Source organism: Sebastes umbrosus, chromosome 11 (assembly GCF_015220745.1).
Source record: "Sebastes umbrosus isolate fSebUmb1 chromosome 11, fSebUmb1.pri, whole genome shotgun sequence".
In the NCBI taxonomy this organism is placed as follows: Eukaryota; Metazoa; Chordata; class Actinopteri; order Perciformes; family Sebastidae; genus Sebastes; species Sebastes umbrosus.
The window spans coordinates 25,943,961-25,971,747 of NC_051279.1; the positions used below are offsets into that span (position 1 = coordinate 25,943,961).

Here is a 27,787-nt window from a genome sequence, read left to right on the forward strand (position 1 = left end):
CTAGTAAGTGGACCTTGAGTTAGGACTGTCGCTATTTGTCGCTGCTGCTTTCTCTAAGCCTGAGCCGTCTGCTTGCTGGCTTTCTAATTTTATAATTATGCTACAGTGTGAGCAATTACTTTGTTATCTGTCAAAATGACGGCTGTGTAATGATCTGCAAGTGATTTTAAAGTTAGTGAAAGACAAAATTGTCGGTGAAACTCCTGCTTGTGACTGGAACATTTTATTTTTTAAATCTTTACGCTTTGTTGAGGCCGTGAAGCGACTAATTTGCAGCTCAGTGACTGTCAGAAGACGACTGTTAGAGAGAAAGTATGAAGCTGTGACTACGAGCTCATGCTTTAAAATGTCTGCAAAAGCTGAAGGCAACGGAAACTGCAGATGCTACAGTAAGATGTAACATTAGCGCTGCTGAGGATGCTGCTTTCTACACACCTGGCTAACACAAATACACACACACACACAAACAAACACATGAACACGAGGCCTTTAGAGTGAATCAGCCAGCCGAGCTTAAAGAGCAGCAGAGGCCTTTGGGGGACGCTGGTAGTTTAGCAGCTATTCTCTGTCTGTTCCAACCATCTGGACGCTGAGAGCAGGTAATAATGTGGGTGTGTAGGTGTGTGTGCACGTGTGAGCATGTGTGTGTGAGTGTTAATGTGAACAGATGTGGCTATCTGCTGTATCAAGTCTTTGGAGCTTACTGTGAGAATGGGAGTCAAGACTTAGCAGCCAGGTTTCTGCACTTAGCACTATGTTTAGCAGGGCTCCAGAATGACACTATTTTGGTCACATATGCGACCAAAAATCTGTCGAGTGCGACTAAAGGGTGTTTTCACACTTCCCTTTCAGCCCTCCAAACGGACTCAAAGTGATTAGTCAACATTTTTTGCTATATGTGAACACTCAAAAAAAACTCAGACCCCTCTGAAACGAACAGAACTGAGACCAACTCGGTCTGAGTTTGGTTCGCTTTAAGTCTGCGTTGTGGTTCGCTTAATCTGTGCATTGTGAACACAAAGCGCTCCAGGTTCGCTTTGCCTTTTGCCATTGTATTTTAGCCCTCTAGGCTTGCCGTTTCAGATGGCCTGTTTGATCAGCCACTGATCGTTATTGGCAAATATTCAGTAAAAATATGCAATCCAGAGATCGGCATCAATGGTTTCTAGTCAACAACCCCTGATAATGCTACACTGTGAACAACAAATCTGTGTTGAAATCAGCAGGACGAGAGCTTAACGGGAGATGCCATTCATTTACATTATGGTGCACTCAGTAAAAATGGATATTGGGCAAAGGTAAATTCTAATGATATCATGATGTGTTCAAATGTAATCTTGTAAAATGTTGTTTTTGGTGAGAAATCCAGTTGTTTGAAGGAGATGTTTTCACAGAAATAAGAAATAGATAATAGAGAGGGCATTATGACCTGTTTAACCTACTAACAAAAACCAGTATGTAAATGGTAATAAAGGAGTGGATGTTGAAGTACATGGGATTTATTGTTTTTTACCGTGGTATCGAATTGGTAGAGAATCGGGGAATTTCACTGGTATTGGTATCGACTACTAAATTTCTGATAAGGTGACATCCCTACTGTACGCCTATGGGAACTGACAAAACACTTAAAATGTATTATTGTGGCGGCAAAAGGCGTGGTGAAAAAGTTTGGGTGCACCTAAATTATGTGCTGGCGCACCAGTGCAACCAATGTGAAGAGTTAGTCTGAAGCCCTGTTTAGTGTGTGTGTGCTGCATCCACAAGGCTGCAAACTCTGTAACAAACTCAAACAAGCTGAAACTGCTGATCACAAACTGATCACATCTGATCATTGAGGGTTTGAACGCAGCTTTGATCTGCTGAGTTTTAATCATGAGAGCTTCACAGGACGCCGGTTGAAATGAGGCAAACAGCGCTGTGTGTTTAGTTTTCACGCATGCATAATGAGCACACAAGCAGAATAAACAGTGAAATGAAATAGTTGCATCACGGCGTCTGATTCAGCGGCGGCACTTTCTCTCATTTTAAATTAATGAGAACGGCATGTGCAACAGTCCAGTGGGTCAACGCCTTCTTCGAATGCCAGTTTGATGAGTCGTACGGCTGTTAATGTGGATTTATTCTGTTTATCATGGGGAGAGGGACCGTGATACCCGTTACACAACAAGTCCTCCAATTCATACGACCACATAGGTCATTTGTTCTTATTATGTAATACGACCCACAGGAGCATTTCCTAAAATAGCACCTCTACCAGTGGTTTAGGTTTAGGCAACAAAACTAGGTGGTTAGGTTAAGGAAAAAGATCATGGTTGGGGTTAAAATAACTACGTAAGCCGTGTAGGTAAGTGACGTACGTAAGTGACGTACGTAAGTGACGGACGTAAGTGACGGACGTAAGTAACGTATAGTAGACGTGGTTTAGGTTTAGGCAACAAAACTAGGAGGATGATTAAGGAAAAAGATCATGGTTGGGGTTAAAATAACTACGTAAACCATGTACGTAAGTGACGTAGTGACGTATTCTCGCGACGTCACGTAACATTTACGGACGTAAGTAAACATACCCTATGCAGACTTCATCTTTATACTACGTCACTTGACTTCCGGGTTTGCTCCCATCATAATTACTACGGCCACTAGAGGTCGCCTCCTAACTAAACAGTTGTATTTTGCGGGAGGACAGGCTGCCTTTACAACACTGTGCTGACGTTTGTGACCCAGGTGGTTTGAACCTGATTAACCATAATAGTGTGTCGACATGAGAGCGATTAAAATACTTTCAACTCCCCACCAGTCAGCAGAAATGATAAATTCTTTCCAAACATTTTCTGCAACAGCTAAAGAAATATTAATAATCAATAATGATAAACCTGACTACATTTGTATATAAGTGAGCATGTGTTGAGCGTACCTCTGCTACGCCGCTGAGGCTGGTGTCGAGTTCGGAGGCGCGGACCTGCAGGGTGTGGAGGTTGTGTCCGCTCTCGTAGTCCACGGTCCTGGTGAGGCTGAGCGCTCCGCTCGCCTGGTTGATGCTAAACAGATTCCCAGGATTCACCAGCAGCATGTAGGACAGACTCTTCTTCTGGAAAGAGACAGCCTGAACCACCGAGACTCTGCATGGACAGAGACACAAAGGCAGCAGTTACAGGGACAGCAGCAACAATAAAGAATATAAATACTGCAGTTTTCAGGTTAAAAAAAAGAACGACAGCTTTAAAATGAGCTGTGAGGAGTGTGGCCAGTTGGGTTCAGGCAAGAAAAACATAGTTAGGGTAAGAGAAAACTTCATGGTTGGGCTTAAAATGAGTAAGTAAACTAAGTAAAACACATGCAGAAACAACTAGGTGTGGGAAAATAATCGATTCACTTATGTCATATTGTTTGTTTTCTGCATATTTCTTTTTTATATTTTGTGTAGAAATACTATAGATGACACCACCACTACTACTGGTAGTGTTATCTAGAGATGCAGTACTTGTAGTATTATATATCTGGTATTTTAAGTGTTTTCCTCTGTGTGTTTATGAACACAAGTGTCTGTTTGTGTTTTTGTCCTCCTCCATATTTACAGAAACATCATTTACATGCCACTGCCTCAAATACTGAGTGTGTGTATATGTGTGTGCGTGTGTGTGTGTGTGTGTGTGTGTTCTTAGCTTTGCATGTCATGTGATGCATGAAAAGATGAGCCCTGTAGAGCGAGACAAAAGAAGAAAGAGGAGGAGGAGGAGGTGGTGGAGGACGAGGGGTGAGGAGAGAGAGGGACAGAAGAAGGGGAGGAGGAGGAGGAGAAGAGGATGGAGGGAGGAAAGGAAGGAGGGAGGAGATGAGGAGAAGACGGGGGGAGGAGGGGATGAAGAGGACCCAGATGTATGAGTGTGGCCTGAGGCTGAGAATTTGAAAGTGTGGCAAATTCAAATATTTATTAAAAGCGAGGTCTGGATAAACATGAAGGGGAGTGTGTGTGTGTGTGTGTGTGTGTGTGTGTGTGTGTGTGTGTCCCTCAGGGCTGCTGGCGCAAAGCACATTGTATTAATATCCAAGTATCCATGCCACCCTGTGAGCAGAGAGTGTGGGTGTCTGTGTGTGCATTTCTGTATGTGTGTCTCTGCCTCCATCGTGTCCCCTTTTATGTGTGGTTATGTCCTCATGTGTGTGTGTGTTAGTGTAATTGATTAACCAGGTTGTGTGAGTGCACAATAATCCATGAAGGCTGCAGACTTGTGGAGCTGGACCAGCACGTCACAGCTCCTCTTCACTTTATAAAGTCTGTCCGAAAACAGGAATGTGGAGCAGCTTTCTGCTGACCTGTGGGCAGATGATCACGGGTCTCCCTCAGTCCGCCTTCTTGTCCGTCCTCGTTAGGGGTGGGATCCATTCACCTATGTATCGCGATTTTTCTTATTACGATTTTGAAATAGATTTTTTTAATACCAGAATCGATATATTTGCTTTATTTGAGTCTATGCGGAGGTAGAAGGAAGTTCCGTACACGTCGACCAAAACTAACCGCAGGAAGCAGAGGGTCTGCGTGGATACGACCTGCACCCTCACAGTTAAAATAACATTATAGTATATTTTGTTTTCAGATTCTTTCTGAAAACACAAACTGCTTTTCTTCACTTCATTATAGTACATTTTTGACATTTTCCAAACGCTGTTGATGGTGTCAAAAATGTACCTAAAGTTTGGAAAGTACAATCTTGACGCATGTAGAAACACAACCTCACCAAACAGAACAACGATACAATTCTGAAAAACCCTGAACGTTAAACACATAGACTGTATATCAAGTGGACATAGTCACCGTGACGTCATCCATTGGTTTGTGGACTACGATTCTGAAGCCTTGAGTTCGGCATGGTTATGGCTAGAAATGATCCATCTTTTGTAAATATCACGTCGCATTCTCGTTGTAATCGGAGCTCCGGGAAAACAACTCCGCCAGTCCGTGGTGGGATCCAACACCCACACCACGATGCTGGAGGCCCAGACCATATTGCTGGGCCCGCTGGAGGGAACTGGAGCTACGGGAGAATCAGAACCAGGCCTGTGTGGGGCAGACTGTCAGACCCTGCAGCAGTAAAATTAGAGGTTTTCTAAAGGGACTCTGGTGCTCAGAAAGACTACCATTTTTGTCTGTAGGGACTGTCAAAATCAACACAAAATGATAACCGTTTTAGCCGTCGCCATCTTGGTTTTTGGCAACCAGAAGTGTTTTGAGAGGGTGGAGCTAAGTACAACTGAAGGCTGAATAAGACATTTTTTAGGCGACCAAAAATGTAATAAGTAACTTTGATGAACTGAAAACACACTGTGAAATGGTTAAAGACGAAAACACGGACAACTCCCAGACCAGCCGTGGTAGCAACATGTCAATCACAAGGTAGCCCCGCCCTAAATCATCCCCTGCTTTATGGTCTATTTGACTCTAAATGGGACCATAATTTACTAAATGAACATCATGCTGTATTGAAGAAGACTTGAAACTAGCGATTGAGACCATAAACTCATGTTTACAATGTTTACTGAGGTAATAAATCAAGTGAGAAGTAGGCTCATCTTCTCATAGACTTCTGTACAACCAGACTTCTTTTTGCAACCAGAGGAGTCGCTCCCTGCTGGCTATTAGAGAGAATGCAAGTTTAAGGCACATTGACTTCCCTTCTCAGACCTGGAGGTTGCCTACTGGATAAATTATGACATTTTTGACTGTTTAATGCCAAATTGTTTTTAATGAATCATATCTTCACTACCCAATCTATTTAGGAAAATACAAAGTTAATCTCCTAGTCTTTCCTTTCTTTCTATACTATCACTAACACCTCACCACATCAACGTCACACTTCTTCCTGCTTTGACACTAAACATTGAACATCTTCAATAATGAACATGATAATATAGACTGAGCTGATCTTGACTCACGGTTGGCCGACAGGCGCGTTCTCCGGTACGTTCAGGCTGTAGGTGGCGTTGGTGAACTGTGGTGGCCGGTAGCCGGCCAGGATGGCCACTGTCGCTGGCGGGCCTTTACGACCGCTCCCGTCCATCGCCTGAACCCTCAGCAGGTACTCCTTACTGGGGGTCAGAGGTCGTCCCGTGGTGCTGATCTCACCAGAGCGACGGTCCACCTCGAAGCACTCCTCCCCACCTGGACGGACGGAGAGTCAGATGAGCCATGTGACGTTTAAAAAAGTAGAGTGCTGATGTCACGTATGTTTGATTTCAAATATCAGCATCACTGTTACACCTCAGTATAATCTGCTCACTTCTATCTCACAACAATGATACACAGAGATGAAGTCAGAGCCCCTGAAACCCTCGATAAAACTTTCAATTCGCTTTGGATCAATTCTTTTTTCAAAACAACAAGTTAAAATCTCTGAACAACTAGTTTGTTGTTCACAACTGATTTGAATTTCTCATTCATTCATGCAAAATGTACGTGTTTTGGCAACTAGATAGATAGCCAAATAGCCCATAGATAGACAGATATAAATATAGATAGATAGATAGATAGAATGATAGATAGATAGATAGATAGATAGATAGATAGATAGATATAATGATAGATAGATAGATAGATAGCTTACTAGATAGATAGAACAATAGCTAGATAGATAGAAAGATAGATAGATAGATAGATAGACGTTAAATAGATAGAACGATAGATAGATAGATAGATAGATAGATTGATGGACGGACGGATGATGGACAGATAGATAGATAGATAGATCGATAGATAGATAGTGTGAGTGAACTGGTTAACTCTCTGAAGACTCAGAGCTCAGTGTGGGTTTGTTTTTTAGGAAGTAAGAAGGAGTAAGGGAAGGAAGGATGGATGGATGAGAGAAGGATGGAGAAGAGGAATAAAGGAAGAGCAGCTGTTGACCAGAGGGGTTTTAAACCAGCAGCAGCTGCATCCAACCTGTCAATCATCTCCTCCTGCTCCGTCTATTTGTGGAGAGATTTTTCTGACACGAGTTCATCTGAGTCTCACTCCAAGACTTCCCGTTTGTTTCAGATAATGTATTAGTAATGTGAAGTATTTGGGGAGGTATTTTATGCATTTTTTAGAGAGTTCACAGCACATGAGAGAAAAGACATTCAACTAATAACATGCACCCAAAGTCCCAAGCTGGACTCAAACAAGGACATTAGTCATGTTTCCATTCAGTTGTCAAGCTAACTTTTAAAGTTTTCCTCGCTAAAGTTTAGTGTAACTTTAGAGCTCTTTCGCAACAGGTTAGTATAACATGGTTGGTACCAATGTATTCCTGAGGTTTTCTAGTTTCATATGATACAGTATCTTCATTCTAGCTTTAAAACTGAGCCCGTTACAACCTAAAAATCACAAGTTGAGATAATACATTAAAGAAATTAGTGGCGTTATAACAAATTTGCGTTATCGCGGAACACGCAACACATTATTCATTAATCTGCATTCCAAATGTATTCCTTTAGTGTAAATTAGAAGGCTATAATAAAGAACAGTATAGAAATGTAACTATTTTGAAATAATTTTTGTTGCACAACAACTTTTTAAAAGAAGCACTTTCCCTCTGCAGCAAATTTAAGATCCTCAAAGTGAGTAAAATCACATTAATGCTACTAATTGGCTTCACACACACTGCCTGAATATATTTCCATATTGGCATGATATTAAAAACCATTTTAATGTAAATTATTGGATTATTCGTTGGTACACATGTAGTCACATTACGCCAAAGGGAAGTCAGAAGCTCTTAATATGAAAGCATTGGAAATTAGCTCTCAAAATATCTCTCCTCTAGAATAATATAAAAAATAAAGAATCCACAGCCACCGGCGCCCATCCGCCCACCCTCCCACTCGCTGCCTCTCCAGAGACTTTCCTATTATTCCCGAATCTGGGAGCTTTCTTTGCCCCAGGGAGCGATTAACAGCGCAGCTCCATGCCGTTTATGTGCGTTTTTCTCTCCCTCTCCCATTTGACGGTAATTGAAATTCAACAAGTCAAATTTTATTTATAAATCGCTCCTTTGAACAAAACAGGTTTGTCACACAGTGCCTGGCGGAGCAGCAGTGGACCTAATTACAGATCCAGGCAGCAGATAAGAGCACGGAACAAACAGGTTTTAGGAAATATGACTGGTATAACAAGGAGGTTTGGTTGTGGTAGGTAACACATTTATACATATACGGCACATATCAGAAGGGGACTGTGGGTCCGAAAACACATTTTGGTAACACTTTTATAATAAAAGAAATGTAGAAAATAAAAGATAAAATAGTCTACTCACCATCCAGTAGGAGGAACTGGGGTTGTCCCAGCATCCCGTCACGTTGCCGTGCCGACAGTCGGTACACGACAGAGCCGGGCGTGGCGTCAGGACCAACAGCACCCAGGTACGGCGAGGGAAACATGAGCCACTGCAGGTTGGCCTGGCTGGGCATGCTCAGAGTCAACCTGCACAGGTACCAGTCATCACCTGGAGGATGGAGACGAGAGAAAGATGTAAAATATGCCAGTAGTGTCTTTATTACATAAGCATGGTAAGAGTTTTACTTTAACCTAAAAGAACAAAATCAAACATTACAGTTAAATAGCTGGGAGGAAGTTCAGTGACCCACTACAAAGAGCTTATTAGAGCCAGTAAATAAGAGAAGGAAAACAGGAAGTCTGCTGGTGCTGATTGTTTTTCACGGTGATGAATTTTATTCATTAGTTTTAAATGAAAGTCTTTAATCTGTTGCAACAAAAATGTGTTTTCTCCAGAAACAGTACAGCTCCTGCTTACATACACAGACTGAAACATCCACTTTATATCAATTATGTGACCAGTCTGAGAACTTAGAGCCTTTTAACACCTAAAAGGTTGAAACAAAGTTCTTTGTTTTTGTTATATTATATATATTTGATCCAGTTAGTTTTGGTTTCATATTGCAACGAAGCGAGCACACTAATGAACTCTACTAATAGTTCTATACCGTAAAACTGCATTTAATAGCTTTTATTTGCTTCAAACACTGAACTCAGCCGGCGTTGATGTGCGACTGACCTTTAATTCCTTTCACACAAAAGTCTTGCTCAGTAAAGATGGGAAACACTATCAAATTGCTTATTTAAACCTGTATGAATATTACTGGTATAAAAATTAGACTATGGAATAACACATCAATTACGAATAATTAATTTGATCCGACACAACACCTCTCTGAACCCTCTTAAAACCCACCGTCTCGTCAGCGACGAGCCTATACGGTGTACCGAAATGGAAAAGGGGTGAAAACTAAACAGAGAAAGGTGGGTTTTATCTTGTTACCAGCAAGGTAACGAAAACAAACATATGACTACTTATTTTTTTCGTCTCTCTTGTTTACCATGTCGGTAAATCTGAATGAATTATACTTTGGTGCTCATGGTTTCCGTAAAATGAAATGGACGATTGAATTGTGGAGAATCTAACCGATTAACTGTTTATTTGTCAAAATGTGTAACCACACCTGGCGAGTAAAAGGAACTTGGCGTCTAATTGGGGCACGGCTTCACCTATGTCCTGTCATCATTGCCTTTGTCCCTTTATAAACTTGTCGGACCAAATGTCAGTTAAATGTAATTGGTCTGAAAGTCCTATCCCCCCATAAAAAAATCACCCGAAAATGAACAGAACCATGGTTCCGTTTGATCCACACTGAGACCACCTCTTTTGTTTGACCGAGGTTCGGCTGTTTGGTGTGGACCGTGACCCGAGGAGGTTTCACATCTGTAATTTTGTTTCGGCTCAAAGTGAAAAGCCTGAAAGTCTGTACCAAACAAGGCAGGTTTGAAAGGACCCTTAAAACCACCAAAGAACAAACGAACACCAACTTTATACCGAAGTGAAACCAACAATAAAGTTGAAAACAAACCAACGATAGAAACACTTGTTGAACAACGTCTGCTGTGGTTCTTAGAAGAGCTGCAGACAGTGAACCAAACTCAGAATCTATCCACCAACCAGTAGATCCAGTTACTGCTGCTAACGTAACGCTAGTACTTGAGGATGTACCATTATTAAGGATACGTTAGCAGTAACATCAGCTTTCAAATGATCATTTTGAGCCAATATTGTGTGCATCAAGGTGTTATTTCCTGCTGTATAAAGTCTGGAAGCAGCTGTTGTTTTGTGTATTTTAGTTGCAGCTTCATTTCGTTAGCTTGCGCTGTGACCGGCTGCTATTGTTGTCTGCCTTGGCTTTGTAGTAACGCAGCTTGTTAGCTAAGCTAGCTCCACTTGTTCAGACTGTGGCATGAAAGCCGAGCCGCTCTCAGCCGAAGGGGACGAGGTGACATTTCTGTAAAACATCTGTCGTGTTTTCACATCTTTCATCTCCGCTGCGCCGCCGCTCGACGAGATGACGGGAGTGAAGGAGTGACAGCGAGGAAGAGAGGAAGGCAAGCGGCTCCTCCAAAATAAAACAACAAAACTTTCAGATCACATGGCAACATCCGCACAGCAGGAACTCCTGTTCGCCCAGTCAAAAATACACACACACACACACACACACACACACATATGTTTGTCTGCATCTGCGAGTCTTCTTCCTTTACGTCTCTCTTCATGTTGTCTGGTTCTGAGGAGGGATTTGTTCGGTTTGAAGGTGCTTCGGCGTTCGCTGTTGTTTTGGCTCCTGTTTTGTTTCACCGCGGCGAAGAGAGACAACAGCCCGAACAAGAGAGAAAACTTCACTTCACAGAGACAAAGGAAGAAGAGAGAGGGATGAGGAGGAGACCGAGGAGGAGGAGGTGAAAACACGACAGCGTCTTCATCTGTCTTTTTATAATGTCTCTGAAGGTCTGTCAACAAACTGAGAGCAGGAGAGGGAATGAGAGGAGGAAGGGGAGGTTCAGTTTTAGAGCTAGAATGAAGATACTGGTATCATATGAAACTATAAAACCGAATGAATCCATTGATACCAACCATGTCATACTAGCTTGTCAGGAAGGAGGTTAAATAACGCTCCAAAGTTACGCTAAATTTTAGCGAGGAAAAACTGTCATGGCCATTTTCAAAGGGGTCCCTTGACCTCTGACCTCAAGATATGTGAATGAAAATGGGTTCTATGGGTACCCACGAGTCTCCCCTTTACAGACACGCCCACTTTATGATAATCACATGCAGTTTTTTGAATATAGTATAAATGTATTATTTTCACCTATTCTAAAATAGTGTATTTGAATATTTCTGCATATTTAATTTCCTTGTAGAGGGACCATTTTTTTAAACTTGACCTCACTGTATAAAATGACCTGTGGTGACCTCTAGGATAATCACAGCCTCATAAAACTTTACAGCCACAAACTAAGGACCTAGAGCATTCAGAGGATGGATGGCTTTCCTACCTAGATTGACAATAAGGGGGTTTCTGAGCACTTTACACAACAGAAGTGCTCGCCATCCAATTGCCAAAAAATGCAATTCTTGTAGAAATCTCCAAATGTCAAACGTTTTTAATCCCAAATCACAGTATGGCTTTTTCTATGGTTTTCCTCAAGGTCTTGGTGTCTTAATGTGGTATTTTTTAGGGATTATTGATCATTTTTATCAATTCTCCAGTGGTAAAAAATGGTTAAATTTAGCACCAAATCTGTGTAACAAATGGTATCAAGCCAAAAATTGCTGCAACAACTTATGAGACATACAGTAATAGAGCATGGGAATGGAAATCTTATACCTCTATCACAATGAGCTGTATCTCAAATTAATCTTCAGGTTCCCAGCTTTCAGATGATGTACACCACTTCTATGTGACATCTACTGCTGACCTGCTATCTCCCCATAAAGACCCCCTGTATCCCCCTAAAAAAAGACTAATACGGGTCTACAGTATTGTGGGACTCAGAGGGTTAAAAACACAAAGGGAGGAGGAGAAAGAGAGGAGTTGAAAGAGGGAGAGAGGATGGAGGAAGAGGAGGATAAAATATAAAGTGAGAGTAAGACAAATGAGGTGGAGGGAAGGAATAAAGTTAAGAAGGTGATGAAGGAGAAGAGGAGTCTTCCAGCTCAGTGCTCCTCTGTCCGTCTTCTTCTGCATCGCTGCTCTTCAGTCTTCAGTACGCTCATAATTCCAGAATAATCACGTCTATTTCTGTCTGTTGTTTTACATATGCTGGGCTGTGGGCCGTGTATGAAAGTGAAATGAAATCTGTCCCATTATCATGATAAACATCAACACGTTCAGATGCAGCGCCGGCGGTCAGCACATGTGTCAGCCGGGGCAAAAACTGTAAAAACTCATCCTCAACCAGGAGGGAGGAGGGAGGATGGGAAAAGAAATGTCTCCCTGGGTCCTCCAGGCTGATGAAAGGTCACTGACACCAGAATAATGACATTTAATTAATGTTAAGATATAGTATGTAGTCTAAGTAGAGCTGCACCGCCTCTGGTTAATGAAGGCTGTTACCAGAGTTACTGTTGTTGTTGGTTCTACCCAAAGTCCTCCTACCAAAGAGACGAAATACTGGACCTGAATATACAACACAGTCTCACAGCAGTCTGTGAACTGGCCACAACATTTTATCTATTTGATTCAGATACATAGAAACAAATTATTTCCTAAGAATGTCCAGCAGGTTGTCCTTAGTTAGGTTTAGAAAAAGATTGACCTGGTTAGGCTTAGGCAATAAAACTAATTGGATTAAAATAATTGCGGAAGTGGCGTTACTTAAGTACGGAAGTTACAAAAAATTACAAAAAATACTTAGTTAGCTTTAGGAAATGATCGCGGTTTGGGTTAAAATAACACCGGAAGTGCTGTAACGTGACAGATAAATCGACTTTGACTTGCGGTTTCACACAGGACACAAACGCCGGTCTCCTGGTGAAAGTCCTGTGTTTTTTGACCCACCATCTACCTCGACTTCCTTCCTGCGTGGCGTTCGCCATTCTCTATAATTCCTGGTTCACAATTACGTGGATTACATACAAATTGATTTTGTGCTAACCATCATGAAAAAAAAATTAAATTCATTTCTATGTATACGAATCAATACATACAATTTTGTGACTATTACACAAACTGCTGGCTTCCAAACTATTGGACACTTGATGGGCTGCCACTGGACGAACACTTTCCCTTGTGGGCTGCTGTTCCCAGCTTTCAAACCGGAACCAACATGGCGGCTCGTTTGGAAACTTTCTTCTCTTATATTATGAAAATAGTTCACCAAAATGTGTTTCTGAAAATATTTTATGTGAGAAAAAAAGCCATGCAGTTGCTGAATCTGTCTATATTTTGGATCGACAACGGTTAGTTTAAAAGTTTCTCGGGAGTTTCCAGAAGCAGCGAGTTGCACCAGACACCCATGAGTTGTATAAAGTACCTAACCAAGTACTTTTGTTTGCTAAACCTGACCATGTCGATGTTTTTTGATTGGACGAAAGCTGTCTCTCTAGTGCTGTTGTTCACAGCTTTCAAACCAGAACCAACATGGCGGCTCGTTTGCTAAATTTCTTCTCTTATATTAGGAAAAATGTTTACCGAAACATTTCTGAAATCATTTTATGTGAGAAATAAGCCATGCAGTTGCTGAATCTGTCTTTATTTTAATCGACAACGGTTAGTTTAAAAGTTTCTCTGGAGTTTCCGGAGGCGGCGAGTCATGTCGGACGCCCGTGATTTGCATAAAGTAGCTTAGGCCTCAACTTTATGCAAATGAGGAGTGGCCAACGTGACGCCCCGTCTCTCGAATCCCGCCGCCACGCTACCAGAATGCATAGCACGGCTGCTTACATAGACAATGAATGGGAAGCGCGGAAAGGACATGTAGCATTAGGGTAGCTAAATCATCTATATATTGCTGACTATCAAAGTACATTTTTGGGGAATTTCTGCAGCAGGTTTTCACTCATCCAGTGTCCAGCACCCAGGTGCCTGAACATCAGCCTCTTTACAGCTCAGCCGTCCCTCGTATCCTTCCACTCGGCCTCCTCAGCTAAAGGAAATGTGCCCTGCAGCCTGAACGGTGAGCTGATCCCTGATGCGAGCCAGGACTCAGTGAACACATGCATGCATGCATACAAAACTGCAGAGGAATGTCCGACTCGGGGGCTGCAGCTGGCCCGGAACGAGGAAGACGAGTGGAAGATGACGAAAGGGCTGAAAAGCCGAATGCTGAGCAGTCATTTCCATAGAAGGCCGGACGTGTTTGAGCTCTTAAGCGTGGCATAATTTTTCTGGGTTCTTTCACATCTCAGTCGGACAAGAAATGAGTGTAAAATGATGTTAAGTTTCTGTCTTTATTTCTGCTTTTGTCGGTTTCTGCGTTATGTATTTTTTATTTGCTGAGGTGATTATGACACAAAGTTTAGCTAGTTCGACCGGTTAAGAACGTGTGAAGGAACACATGAATATGAGCTCCATTTTGTTCTGCTCAGCTTCCCATCCATAAGATATTACATCCATTTGCTTCTAACCCACAACCCCTTGTGTTTTGGGGTAATCTTCCTGTCGTTGATTAGATAACATTTTCACCTCCAATGAACTGCATCACAGTTTTAACGTTAGAGGAGCGAGATTATCGTGTTCAGGCATCTTTCCTCGGAGTTCAAGGATCTTTAATCCGTCCCTTCGATTCAGTGTCGCCCTCAGGTTGGATTTTACAGAGAACTTTTTGAACTCAATCATAAGGAGGCGTGTCGGTGAACAGTGAAGTAAAGAAATGCACTATAATGTCATCGATCTCACCTGAACAAACAAAGCGAACTAAAGGAGCTGACAGAGGAAATACTGTAGAGTTAAGAACATTTACTTTCTCATATATGAACTACAACTTTGGTAACTGGGTGATTTTTGCCTGTGCGCCACAAGGGGTAGCAATGACACCACTCCACACTTCAGGCTGTTTTCATACATTGTAGCTATAAAAAGTAATGCGCTGTAATTTGTAAACATCCCACGAAATCAATTCATATCTAATCCATGTAATCGTGAACCGGGAAGTATAAAGAGCGGCGAACGCCGTGTAGGGAGGAGGTTGGGGTGGATGGGTGGGTCAAAAAACACCAGACTTTTGCCCAGGAAACCGCCGTTTATGTCCCGTGTGAAACCAGAAGTCATTTGTAACGTAACTTCCGTACTTAAGTTACGCCACTTCCATACTTACCTTAACCCAAACCACAATCTTTTCCTAAACCTAACTAAGTAGTTTTGTTGCCTAAACCTAACCAAGTAGTTTCATACGAAGACAAGTTTATTTTGAAAAGACTGTATGCATGTAACAAGTGGAAATTGACACATGTTGCTGGACATTTGTAAGAAAATGCAAAGCAAAAAGAGTTTTCTTAAGAAGAAAAGTACAAACCCCTTGTATGAGGATACGTTGTACACTTGAAAACTTTTTGTTAACCTTTTTCAAACTGCGTGTCTCTACAATTCTACAAGAGAAAAAGCTTCAGGGACGAAGACGAAATGGTTTGCTTGGCAAATGAATGTCTGGTTAATAACTTCTCCAACTCGGAAAAGTGCGGAATAAACAGCAGCTTCCCAAAACTTTTTCAATGTGCAGCAGGACTGTCTCTCACAGTCCCAAAGAGGGTCAGCCCTTATACGTTCAAAGGGACTGGGGGAAGTGGCGCCTGCCAACGGCTCGGGCGTGTCAATCATCGTTCATGTTCAGCACACAGGACAACACAAAAAAAGATATTTAGATCCAGTCCAACAGTGTTGTGATGCGGGAAGTCCCATCAGGAGCTCAGAGATGATGTTTGGAGGAGAGACTTTAGATTCCCTCTCCTCCATCCTTCTGCTGTCATCTCTCTCATATACATCCAGCTCCCTGCTGAACTGCTGTCACATTGTCTTATGTCGGTTTCTCTGCAACTTTCATGTTTGTCACAATTTCTCCTTCAGTTCTGCCTGAAGTGAGAAAGATCGCTCCGAAGTTGGGCTAAATTTTGGCGAGGAAAAATTGTCATGGCCATTTTCAAAGGAGTCCCTTGACCTCTGACCTCAAGATATGTGAATGAAAATGTGTTCTATGGGTACCCACAATCTCCCCTTTACAGACATGCTCACTTTATGATAATTACATGCAGTTTTTTTAATGTGTTATTTTCTCCTATTCTAAAATGGTGTATTTGAATATTTCTGCATACCGGGGTCCATAAACAGTCTTGAATTACATAAATTGGGTATCACTGTAAAGCTGAGTCTCTTGTGGATCCAATGAGCCCAACTGTATTCATGACATTCGTGTGACGTTGTTAGTCCCCATAGTAGCCATTTAATTTTCTAAACTTGACCTCGCTGTATAAAATGACCTGTGGTGACCTCTAGGATAATCACAGCCTTATGAATCTTTACAGCCACAAACTAGAGACCTAGAGCATTCAGAAGTGCTCGCCATCCAATCGCCAAAAAATGCAATTCTTACAGAAATCTGAAAAGGTTTTTGATACCAAATCACAGCATGGCTTTTTCTATGGTGTTCCTCAAGGTCTTGGTGTCTTAATGTGGTATTCTGGAGGGATTATTGATCATTTTTATTAATTCTCCAGTAGTAAAAAAATTGTTAAATTTAGCACCAAATCTGTGTAACAAATGGTATCAACACAAAAATTGTCGCAACAACTTATGAGACATAATAGAGCATGGGGATGACCATCATATACTTCTATCATAACATTCTAAACCTTATACACTTTCACTATTTATTTTAATTGATTAATTAATTAATACATTTTTATTTCTTATTAATGACTAGAAAACAAATTAATCTTCAGGTTCTCAGCTTTCCGATGATGTACACCACTTCTATGTGACATCTACTGTTGACTATTTATCTACCCCTGAACATCCCCTGTCCCCTACAACTCTAAAAAAGGGGTTAACAAAGACGAGAATAAGACCTTTATTTTCTACTGTAACTGTAGCGCCTCCATTTTTAAATACTGAGAGAGCTGATGAGTGTTGGCAGAGGTTTGAGCTCTTCTTCTCTGATCTGTTTGTCTGTTTATCTGCTGAATCTGCTCGGCTGTGGCGATGGCCTAATTTCCTGGCAGAGATCAATAAAGTTTCACAAAGCTCTCGACAGTCTGTTGTGTTGAACACAGAACGCTGCGTTGTCCCAGTCAAACAGGAAGTGGCGAGAATGACACGTCCTCTATGAAAACGGATAAATCGTCCCAGTGAAGTGCAGCTAAGTCCATCTTAAGCCGCCACTTACTCATTTGAATCTCAATGCGGAGCGTGTCACAGCTTGTTATGCAAAACGAGGCTAAAAAAGAGAAAGGGAATTGTGCTTTGTTTACGCCAAACTCCATTCTGCTGTCCTTTAATTTAAATTCATTTATTTGTTCGGGGAGGGGATTTGTTTGTGTGACACACAGCGTATCGGGATCAGAGCGACAGAATTGAGAGGACGGAGACACAATGAGAGGAGCTATTTTCTGTCTTTTTCCTCTGAGTCTCTGACTTGAATGGCGGCTGATGTATTCAGCGTGAAGCGGAGCCGTGGCAGCCAACCCGCGCCGCTTCAGAAATAGCAAACCGCCGCCACCGCCGCCGCTCGCAGGAGCTTCAATTAGGGGAGGATATGTAAGATGTGGGGGGGGATTAAATTAAACTGTGGTCGCGCCTACAGGTTGTCACACAGCCGATGATGAAAGGTGATTAAAGTGAAAGTCGTGTTTATTTATAAAGTGCTTTTAACAAACTGGTTTGTCACAACTGCAGCGCAGAGAGAGAAACAAACAGAGCTAAAAACAGTCGATGAAACGAGAGAAGATGAGAACAAAAAGTGCCAGAAGATGTCAGACACATGAAAGACAAAACAGGCAAAAACAAGCAACTCACCGACCCGCAGATAACCTCACACACCTTTTGTTTTGTTTGTGGGAGAAAAAACAAAGTTTTGGGTGTAAAAAAAAAAATTCAAAAGAAGAAGAAAAGCAGCAACAAGTTATATTAACAGGAGCCGACTGTTGTGCTTTCACATCAGAGGTCAAACATGCAAAGAACACAACCAGAGTTCTGCTGTGGTCCATGTAAAGGTGCAATCAGACTGTACAACACAAAGCCAGGGACAATGAAGTTAAAGATGAAGTTATCAATATTTGCTATGCTTGCTCTCATTATATTTTCCCTTCCAATGGCTCTTGTTAGTAATTTCACGGCAGTCTTCATGAAAAAAAGGTGTATCAGATGTACAATATCATCGATGGGCATGCTCCTAAATACTTGTTTTCTATCAGTAGCGCAGATACCATCAGGGGTGGAGACTAACGGCGTCCCGTCAACCTGGTGACGATAGAAAATGTGTTTGGGAAGTTAAGTCTCTAAGTCTCTATCGACGCACCCTATTTTTTCCCTGATGATGCTACAAACAAACAACAGATCTGTGTTTAAATCGGCAGGAGGAGAGTTAGTTAGCGTTAGCTGTTAGCTCCGTGCAGGACAGAGCTGCTTACCGAATGCTCACAACTAATGTTAACTAGCTCTTCTCCTGCTGATTTCAACATGAGAGGGGCAACTGATTTTCATGATGATGCGTTCAGGGTATATTCAGTAAAAACAAGTATTGGGCGAAGATAAATTCTAATGTTATCATAACATGTTCAAATGTAATATTTAACACAAATTTGTTTTAACGCCACTAATTTCTTTAACGCATTTACGTAACTTGTGATTTTTAGGTTGTAGCGGGCTCAATTTCACATAAGATGTTAAATACGCTCCAAACTTACACTAAATTTTGGCAAGGAAAATCTCTCATGGCCATTTTCAAAGGGGTCCCTTGACCTCTGACCTCCAGATATGTAAATGAAAATGGGTTCTCTGGGTACCCACGAGTCTCCCCTTTACAGACATGCCCACTTTATGATAATCACATGCAGTTTGGGGCAAGTCATAGTCAAGTCAGCACACTGACACACTGACAGCTGTTGTTGCCTGTTGGGCTGCAGTTTGCCATGTTATGATTTGAGCATATTTTTTATGCTAAATGCAGTACCTGTGAGGGTTTCTGGACAATATTTGTCATTGTTTTGTTTTGTTAATTGATTTCCAATAATAAATATATATATATACATTTGCATAAAGCAGCATATAACTTCCTAACAAAAAACAGTAAGCAAACGGTAATAAAGGAGCGGATGTTGAAGATCGAGAGCCGTGGAATTTCACTGGTATTGGTATCCACAACTAAATTTCAGGTAATTTTTCCTTTTAATTTTTTAACTTGTGCAAATCTGTGGGACATTAAATATGAAGTTGACAGAAACAAGAGGGTCAAGTCGTATTTATGGAGTTTAGATAAAAGAAGCTGGTAAACCACAGAGTAAAACATGTGGTATCAACGTTTTACAGACTGGTGACCACTTGATCCATTTTAACCCTGAAGTGTGTGTGTGTGTGTGTGTGTGTGTGTGCGTGCGTGCGTGCGTGCGTGCGTGCGTGTGTGTGTGTGTGTGTGCACCAGGTGAGTTCACACACACAAACAGTCACAGCTGTGTTTGCATCGGAGAAAGATCAGAGGGATCTGTGTTATCTGAACGCTACACTACAGAAAAAACACACAAACTCTGACAAATGTGCACTTGACTGCCACAACACAGGTGTGTGTGTGTGTGTGTGTGTGTGTGTGTGTGATTGACAGTGTGTCTCCGTGGTGACTCGCAGGAGTTCCCGTGAGACCGGTTGCCGGGGCGACATGTTAAGTCTCTGTGACATGTGAAAGCACTCTGTGTTTATGTTACCGTGTGTGTGTGTGTGTGTGTGTGTGTGTTGCATGATAACTCTTTACTGTATATTAAAAGTTGAATATAACTCAATGTATGTGGTATATTTGTGAGGTATAATTTCTAATATTTTCTATTTCTAGTGAAATTTAATGTTCAAACTTTAAATACCTGCCTCACTACACATCTGCATGCTAATAATGAACTTAAAACAATGTGTGTAGAGCACGTTTTAAAAACAATTACCAAGTCGTTCACATTGGGCAATAATAAGAGCAAATAGTAAATCTCATGATCTTAAAATATTCAAAATCCAATTAAATAAACAAGACAAATAAGAAGACAACTCAAATAAAATCATATTAATACTATGACTGGGACGATTCACCTATCTCTTGATTCCATACTATCACAATACTTGGGTGCCGATTCGATATGTATTGCGTTTTTTAAGTATTGCGATTCCATACCACGATTTATTGAGATTTTTATTAACTTTTTTTAACACTAGACCATGGGAAAAAGTTGAACCATTCACTTCAGGGGACTTTTACTCTGGGAAATATCTAAATTAATCCAGTAAAAAATGTTGGATTTTCAGCATGTACGTAGTCAGAGTAGTCCTGAAGTCAAATATATCAGTCATTGTCAGGAATTATTTATTACATTTTTACCAGCAACCCAAAAATCAAAGAATAAAGACATTTCCCTCAAAAATTAGTGATATTTTCTTATAATATTTTATACTTCTGGTGAATATAATCCAATCAATCTTATTTCCATATATGTATTTTATACAGTTCCCTTTGTTAACACCTTATTTTGAAAACCGGACACAGTGTATACCTCCTCTCACTTCTCCAAGGTCGTCTCTAACTCTCCCGTCAGCTCCATTCTCTTTATACATCCATGGTCAGCTCCATCGGGGCCGTTTGAATGCATTTAACATAAATGTCAGTATCTGGGTGCTCTACAGTTGTAGCCTCGGCCCATTTGACCACGGAGATGAGAGTGACGGCCGGCTTGACCCCACGTTACCGCAATATGATAACGTTTCCTGTCCATGACAGAGTTAGCATGCAGCTTTAGCCGTGATGTCTAGCTCTGCTTTCCCTGCAATGTGTGAAACCCAAAGTGTTTCCATACTTTACTGGATGTGTAGTATTTACCACTTTGGATTTAAAATGTGAGAGTGCAGGTCGTATCAACGCAGACCCTCCAACGTTTTCTGCTTCCTCGTTTTGGCTCACAGCGGTTTGTTTTGGTTGACGGATACGGAACGGATATGACGTCACATTACTCTGACAACAACAATGAAAGCGGTCTTTTCCTTCTACCTCCGCATAGACTCAAATGAAGCAAATCTAATCGTAAAAAAAAAAATTGTGATACATAGGTGAACCAATTTTTTCCCCACCCCTAAAAAATATACGCTGTTAAAAATACGGTTTGCATAATGGATGAATGGATGCAGTATACACAACTCTTTAGTAGCCAATATGTGAGGAATCATTGCCAAAAATGTTTGTTTATGTAAAATAAATATCTGCAAATTTGTGTTTAGCATAGAACTGTGCGACTTCAGTCCACTTGTGTGCATCTGAATAGTAAGAGACAATGCATATGTGATGGAAACAAATGAATCTGAGTGAGGAACGAGTGATGATGAGCGGAGGAGATGAAACTTCAGTCTGGATTCTGGTTCTGCAGCAGAGTCGACGTGAAAGTGAAAATATCGTCGGACAAACCCTCCTCTGTTTGTGAACCCGGCTCTCCATCTGGTCCCTGGGAGCCAGCGGACAGAGGCCTGCTGCATCCTAATTAACCACCTTATAGACTGGCCTACTTTACCTCCACACACACACATACACACATACACACATACACACACACACACACACACACACACACACACACACACACACACACACAGAGAAAGCCAAAGTCCTGCAGGCACACAGTTAATTAAGCCCCATTTTTCACTGCTGATGAAGAGAGAGAGGGATGAAAGAGAGAGGGGGAGAACGACGGAGGATGGAGAGTTAGAGATGAGTTTAAAGCCATGATAACAAGGCAGATAATGATGAGAATAATAAATGAAAAGAAAATGGAAAATCAATGCATAAATCTGTCTGTTTGGAGTGGCAGAACACACACAGACAGTAAATAGAGTTATTATTATGACTGATTTCTGAAAGAATTTTTTCCAAAGATTGGTTTTAATTTGACAAGTTAAGATCTTATTCATAAAATAGAAATGTACAATTATCACTCAACCTGTTTCGTTCTTCTCCTTATTTCATTCAAAGTTTTTTTTACTGTCAATCGGTTAAAATATTTAATTGCCATTAATCGCAAATTAATCACACATTTTATATGTTTAAAATGTACCTTAAAGATAGATTTGTCAAGTGTTTAATACTCTTATCAACATGGGAGTGGACAAATATGCAAATGTATGTATATATTTATTATTGTAAATCGATTAACAACACAAAACAATGACAAAAATTGTCCAGAAACCCTCACAGGTACTGCATTTAGCATAAAACAATATGCTCAAATCATAACATGGCAAACTGCAGCCCAACAGGCAACAACAGCTGTCAGTGTGTCAGTGTGCTGACTTGACTATGACTTGCCCCAAACTGCATGTGATTATCATAAAGTGGTCATGTCTGTAAAGGGGAGACTCGTGGGTACCCATAGAACCCATTTTCATTCACATATCTGGAGGTCAGAGGTCAAGGGACCCCTTTGAAAATGGCCATGACAGTTTTTCCTCGCCGAAATTGAGCGAAAGTTTGGAGCGTTATTTAACCTCCTTCGTGACAAGCTAGTATGACTTTAATGCGTTAAAGAAATTTGTGCCGTTAAAACAAATTTGCGTTAACGCGTTATTATCACGCAAGTTCGGAGCATTATTTATCCTTCCTTATACTTCAAGAGTTTTACAACAAATTTGCATTTAAATTGACAAACATCATTTGTGTGATTCATCATGCAATTCAAACAGGATAAAAAAATGTATAATAAAATAACATAATAATACTTCAACACATGCTCCCGTTAGTCATGTGAGTTGCTAGTCAGTGAAGTTAGCGTCAACCACGACCGTTTCCTAACCCTAACTAAGTGGTTGTGTTGCCTAAACCTAACTTCCTGTGAAAACGGAAGTTTATGTTGAAAAGACACCATGCATGTAACAAACGTATATTGACACGCTGTCCCTGATCCGTCCAACCGTAATGCAAGAGGGGTACCTTGTGCGTCGGTCTCCGATGCCAGGGGTCACTGACCAAGCGGCGGTATTTGACGAGTTGTGAGTGAGATTGTGTTGATTTCTTTCAAAAGATTTGAGCAGAATTAGATAATACCAGTATATACTGGACCAAACAACCAGGCTACAACAAAAAACAGACTGGACCAGATGAGACCAAACCAGACCAGACTGGACAGGACCAACATGAAAAGACCCAGATTAGACCAGAACAAATCAGACAAGACCGGATCAAAAGCAACATCACTGAAGACTCTGCGAGAAGAGAAAGCAAAAATATTCTGACAAGTTAGTGTTTTTGTTGCTGCGCTGGTTGTCGTCCACTGTGACACACTACAAGGAATAAAACACATCGTTGTGTCCACATCTCCCAACATCTGTCGGGTCGGGCCTTTGGCTTCAATTTCAACTCTTGCTTCACTTTTACTTTGTTGTTCTTCAGCTTTACAGTTTTATTTATTCAGACTCTGTCGGAGTAGAGCGCAGCAAAAAGAGAAATGTGTGACAGAAGCTCAGAGGAAGCTGACATTTATTACTGCAGAATGAAAAACAACTTGTAAGGCTGTGTTTCAGGGATGGAGGTGTGCTGTTGGTCTGCTCTCTTTCTGACCACTAATGTCATCTGTAAGTCCTGGTGGAGACGTGGACGAGCTCTGGACTCTCAGGAGTGTGTGGTAGCGAACGGCAACATGAAAACTCAATTAGGGTTTGATTCTGTGGTCGGAGAGGAGAAGGTGGAGGGAGGGTGGAGGGAGACGCTCAGCATGTGGAGAGTAGAACAGAGTAGAATAGAGAGTAGAAGATGAATGTAGAGTTTTTCATCCCAGATGAATTTACTGTTTATCAGCTCACTAATGAGACAAGAATTAGCTCAACACGTCAACTCTCTCACACTCGCTCTCTTCTTCACCGTCTCCTCGGCCGTCTGGCTCCTGCTGCACCGGAGAGCCGCCGCCCGCCTCCCACAGCACACCGGATGACGGATAGACATTTTGCCGAGGTCCGTCGGTTGAAATGCAGTTTCAGGACGTTTTGGAGGAGCACCGTCCACCAGCACCGGCCACTCTCTCCTCAGCTCCAGCACCGACATCGCACCGGGCTGCACTGTGATTCGTTTATTTCTCTAACGGGACTTTTCTCTGGTTTTCTGTTGGAATGAAAGTTGTGCTCCCCGTCGTTCGGACCTGTTAGAGGCCCGCAAACCTCCGGTATCGGATGCTTTACGTTAATTTAATCTCCAGTAGGAGGAGACGGTAAAGAAGAGAGCGAGTGAGAGAGACAGTCAGTGTGTTGTGTTAATTCTGCCGCTGGGGTTTTGTGTAATTTACTGTGTTGACTTCACCCGTTCACCACACACACAAAAGCCATGGTGAAAATAAACACATTAAGCTAAGGTGGAGGAAACTAACAGTATATTCATCTAAACTGGGTTGAAAAACGATGCAATCTGGTTGCCATGGTAATGAATTACACCTGACTATTAACCACACCCCCATTCTCTGTTTGAGAAAGAATGTTAACCAAAAAACAGGAAGTAAAACTGGTTGAAGGTTGGCTTTAAATTAAAATAAAATCACTGAAACTGCAAATACAAACAAATGCAAAAGAAAAAAGTCAAATGTAAAATCTATATAAAGTTCTGTGTTGCTATGTTAGAAATATTATAAGTACAACCATATAAATATGATTCTTAATATATTTTCTTCATATTCCTAGTTCTAGTGCTTCTCTGTGTTATAATGTGAGAATGTGTTACTACTGAAGTCTGGCTGCTGCGATGACACAAACTGGAGGTTTGGAGATCAAAAACATGGGATCAGATGAGACTTTAAAGCGACATAAATTAAATATGGCCGCTGTGTCCGCAAAGCAAGCTGATGACATCATTGCATCAGCCGTCGCCGTTCGGTTCCCAGCGAGCTGAGGCTGAAACTAAGCGCCGCTTCGCTCCGGTTGGGCAGCGAGGATCCCCGTTTCCCACGGAGGGGAATACAGAGCCCCGAGGGGCCCCCGGCGCTGCGCTGCGTTCAGGAGCCCCCGACACCCCCCCGAGTTCAATCCATTCAGACAAACAGCAGATCCACAGGCCTGATTTCTATTGACACGGCTGCAGAGAGGATCAATGACACTGGAGGAAAGAGAGAGGGAGGTGGGAGGGAAGAGGGAAAACATCGAGGGGGAGTATATCAAGGGAAAGACGGCGTAAAGGAAAGAACAAACTGACAAAAAGACAAAGTAAAAACAGGACCAGCGGCTAAAATCAAACATCCTCAAAAGTCCTTTATCTGATCTCCCTTCTTGATTGGCCAGATGGAAAAAGGCATCATGGGAAGTGGGGCAACCGGACGGGTCGAACAGGATTTACTGATAACTCGTAGCATTAGTTTTAATCTGCTTGGAGGAGCAGACGCGTGGTGCTTGGCTGTACAAAAAAAAAATAACAAGAAGAGAGTTTCAGGAATATATTTGATGTGTGTGAGACGGTCAGATTGGTTCTGCAAGAGTTACAGCAGAAGATGAAAAGACGACGAGAAAGGGAGGAAACATGAAAGGACGGCAAAAAAACGATGAAAAGAAACAAGAAGAAGAAAAATCAAGCATTTCTGTTAAAATCACCTGGAGAAAAAAGAGGGAGGACAGAGAGAAAGACAAGAAAAAATACAGAACAAACGAGACCAGATGGCGCCGGAGACAAGACTACATGAGATAAGACCAGACCAGCACAGACGAGAGTATGTTCCAAACCAGACCTGATTAAATCCAGACTGGACCGGACCAAATGGGATTGGATCAGGCAGAAACAAAATGGATTTGGACCAGAAAAGAAACCGATTAGACCTGAGCGGACTAGACAAAAGTAGACTAGGAACACACCTAGACCAGACCTAATCAGATGGATTAGACCAGTATAGACCACTTAAAACTGGGCCAGACCCGGAATGACCAGGGCAGACCAGACTAGATCAAACCAGACCAGAAAAGATGGGATTGCACTGGAGAGGAACAGGCCTAGACCAGACCGGACCAAATCAGGCCAGAACAGATTAGACCAAGACAGGATTAGACCAGAATGAGATCTAGTAGACCACATCAGACTGGTAATGTAATGTTGTAGAGGATTTAGGGTGATTTCACACCTAACCTGTTTGGTTTGATGACTTGGTTGGTACCGTTTTAGTAAGGTTCGTTTGTGGTGTGAAAGCAAACCAACCAACCACAGGATTTTATGATAGCAGATATGTGATTTTAACACGATTTCAAAGGCTAAACTACAAATAAATCCATCTGTTTTTCCCCCTGATTAACAGGTCAAAAGCTGTTAAAACTACTGTGCTTGTATCTGACTTTGTCAGTTCATTAACTCCATTAAAAAAATGTGTGCGATCCCACAGTACGACGATCATGCGCCTGTCCGTCACTCCCCGGCGTTCGGACTATGCGTTCACACTAGTCACCAGGGAGCGTTAAAGTGCTGCATTAACTTCTGCCAGTCACCAGAATTGAATTTCCCCATGTGGGTTCGGATGATGCAGGATAACAATGGCCAAAACTGTCCAATCAATGAGTTAGTGAGTCAGTCTGTATAACCTTGGTCCTCTTGGTTAGTTTGTAAAAAGTCAATGTGAACAGGAACCGGACCAAAACTAAAATGCAGTAATGTAGAATTTTTTCCCCCTTGGTCCCGACCAAATGAACCCATATACAAGTGTGAAAGAACCCTTATGTCTGGTTCAGACTACACAATATATTTATCAGTTATGATGGTCGCTATGTCAGATTATGCGATTGAGAGTCATAAATTATTGTCGTGACTTGGCCGAAAGAGCTGACAGACTACACGTCGGTCCCCGACCAATCTGGTCGTCTTTCACGACGTGCGTGATGTCATCAGGAAGGGAGCTTGATGCTGATGGTAGTCGTGGTAGTCCCGAGAGGAAACATCAACAAGGCTAGGGTGTTGTCGCCATAGCTGAACAAATCTTTCCTCCATTTCACAATTCCACCTCACAGCACCAACATCAAATTCAGGCCATGACGTAACACATCGTGGAAAAAAATCTTGAGATGCCCGAGACGCGACGCCAGTTGTCGTCAACTATGACACTACACAAGATAGAACGATCGATTGTCGTACACAACACTCATTGTCGCTCCACAATGTCATCTAGCTGATTTTGTCGCTGACACTCGCTCGCGTCGCATCCAGTTAGGATACGGTGCTACGAAGGCCGTGTCGGGCCATAATCGGGCTGATATTTTGTACTCTGAACCAGCCATGAGAAGGTTCTGGGGAGGTGTCAGTGGGTTTTTTGGGGAGGTCTTCAGACAACTTTGGATTGGTTTGGAACGTTCTTGGAAGGTTGTTTAGTTCTTCAGAACATTTTAAGAGGTTTGGGTAAATCTTTACAAACATTTTGTCGTGCTGCTAACAAGGTTTTGGAATACGATTTGTGGGGTATCTGTAGGTTTTGATGGGTTTGGGATGGTTTGACAAGGTTTTGGGAGATCTTTGAGGTTTTCTGGGAGTTTTGGAGAGGAGGTGATACGTTTCTGAGAGGGACCTGGAGGGACTGGTAAAAGTTTTAGTTGGTTTTGGAGAGGAAGTGTTGAGGTTCTGGAGATGTCTTTGTTAGTTTTTTGGGAATAGTTTTGGAGGGGGATAAATGATGACTGGCTTGTATCAGTGTTGAGGCTCCTTTGAGGTCTTGGGGGACGTTTTGAAAGGTTTTTGTAGGGATAGTAGTGAGGACGCTGGGGCCGGCGTTAGCAGGATGTTTTCAGTAGATTTGTTTGGGGAGTC

The 27,787-nt window shown here is 41.8% G+C and overlaps 1 protein-coding gene across 1 annotated transcript in view; it reads right to left on the reverse strand.

The window, feature by feature from the left end:
* Nucleotides 1-27,787, reverse strand: part of si:dkey-22o22.2 (neural-cadherin) — a 181,737-nt gene that overhangs the window by 66,489 nt on the left and 87,461 nt on the right. The window contains 3 exon segments of the mRNA XM_037783518.1: nucleotides 2,915-3,119; nucleotides 5,932-6,157; nucleotides 8,289-8,477. Coding sequence (XP_037639446.1) covers nucleotides 2,915-3,119; nucleotides 5,932-6,157; nucleotides 8,289-8,477 — 620 coding nt within the window.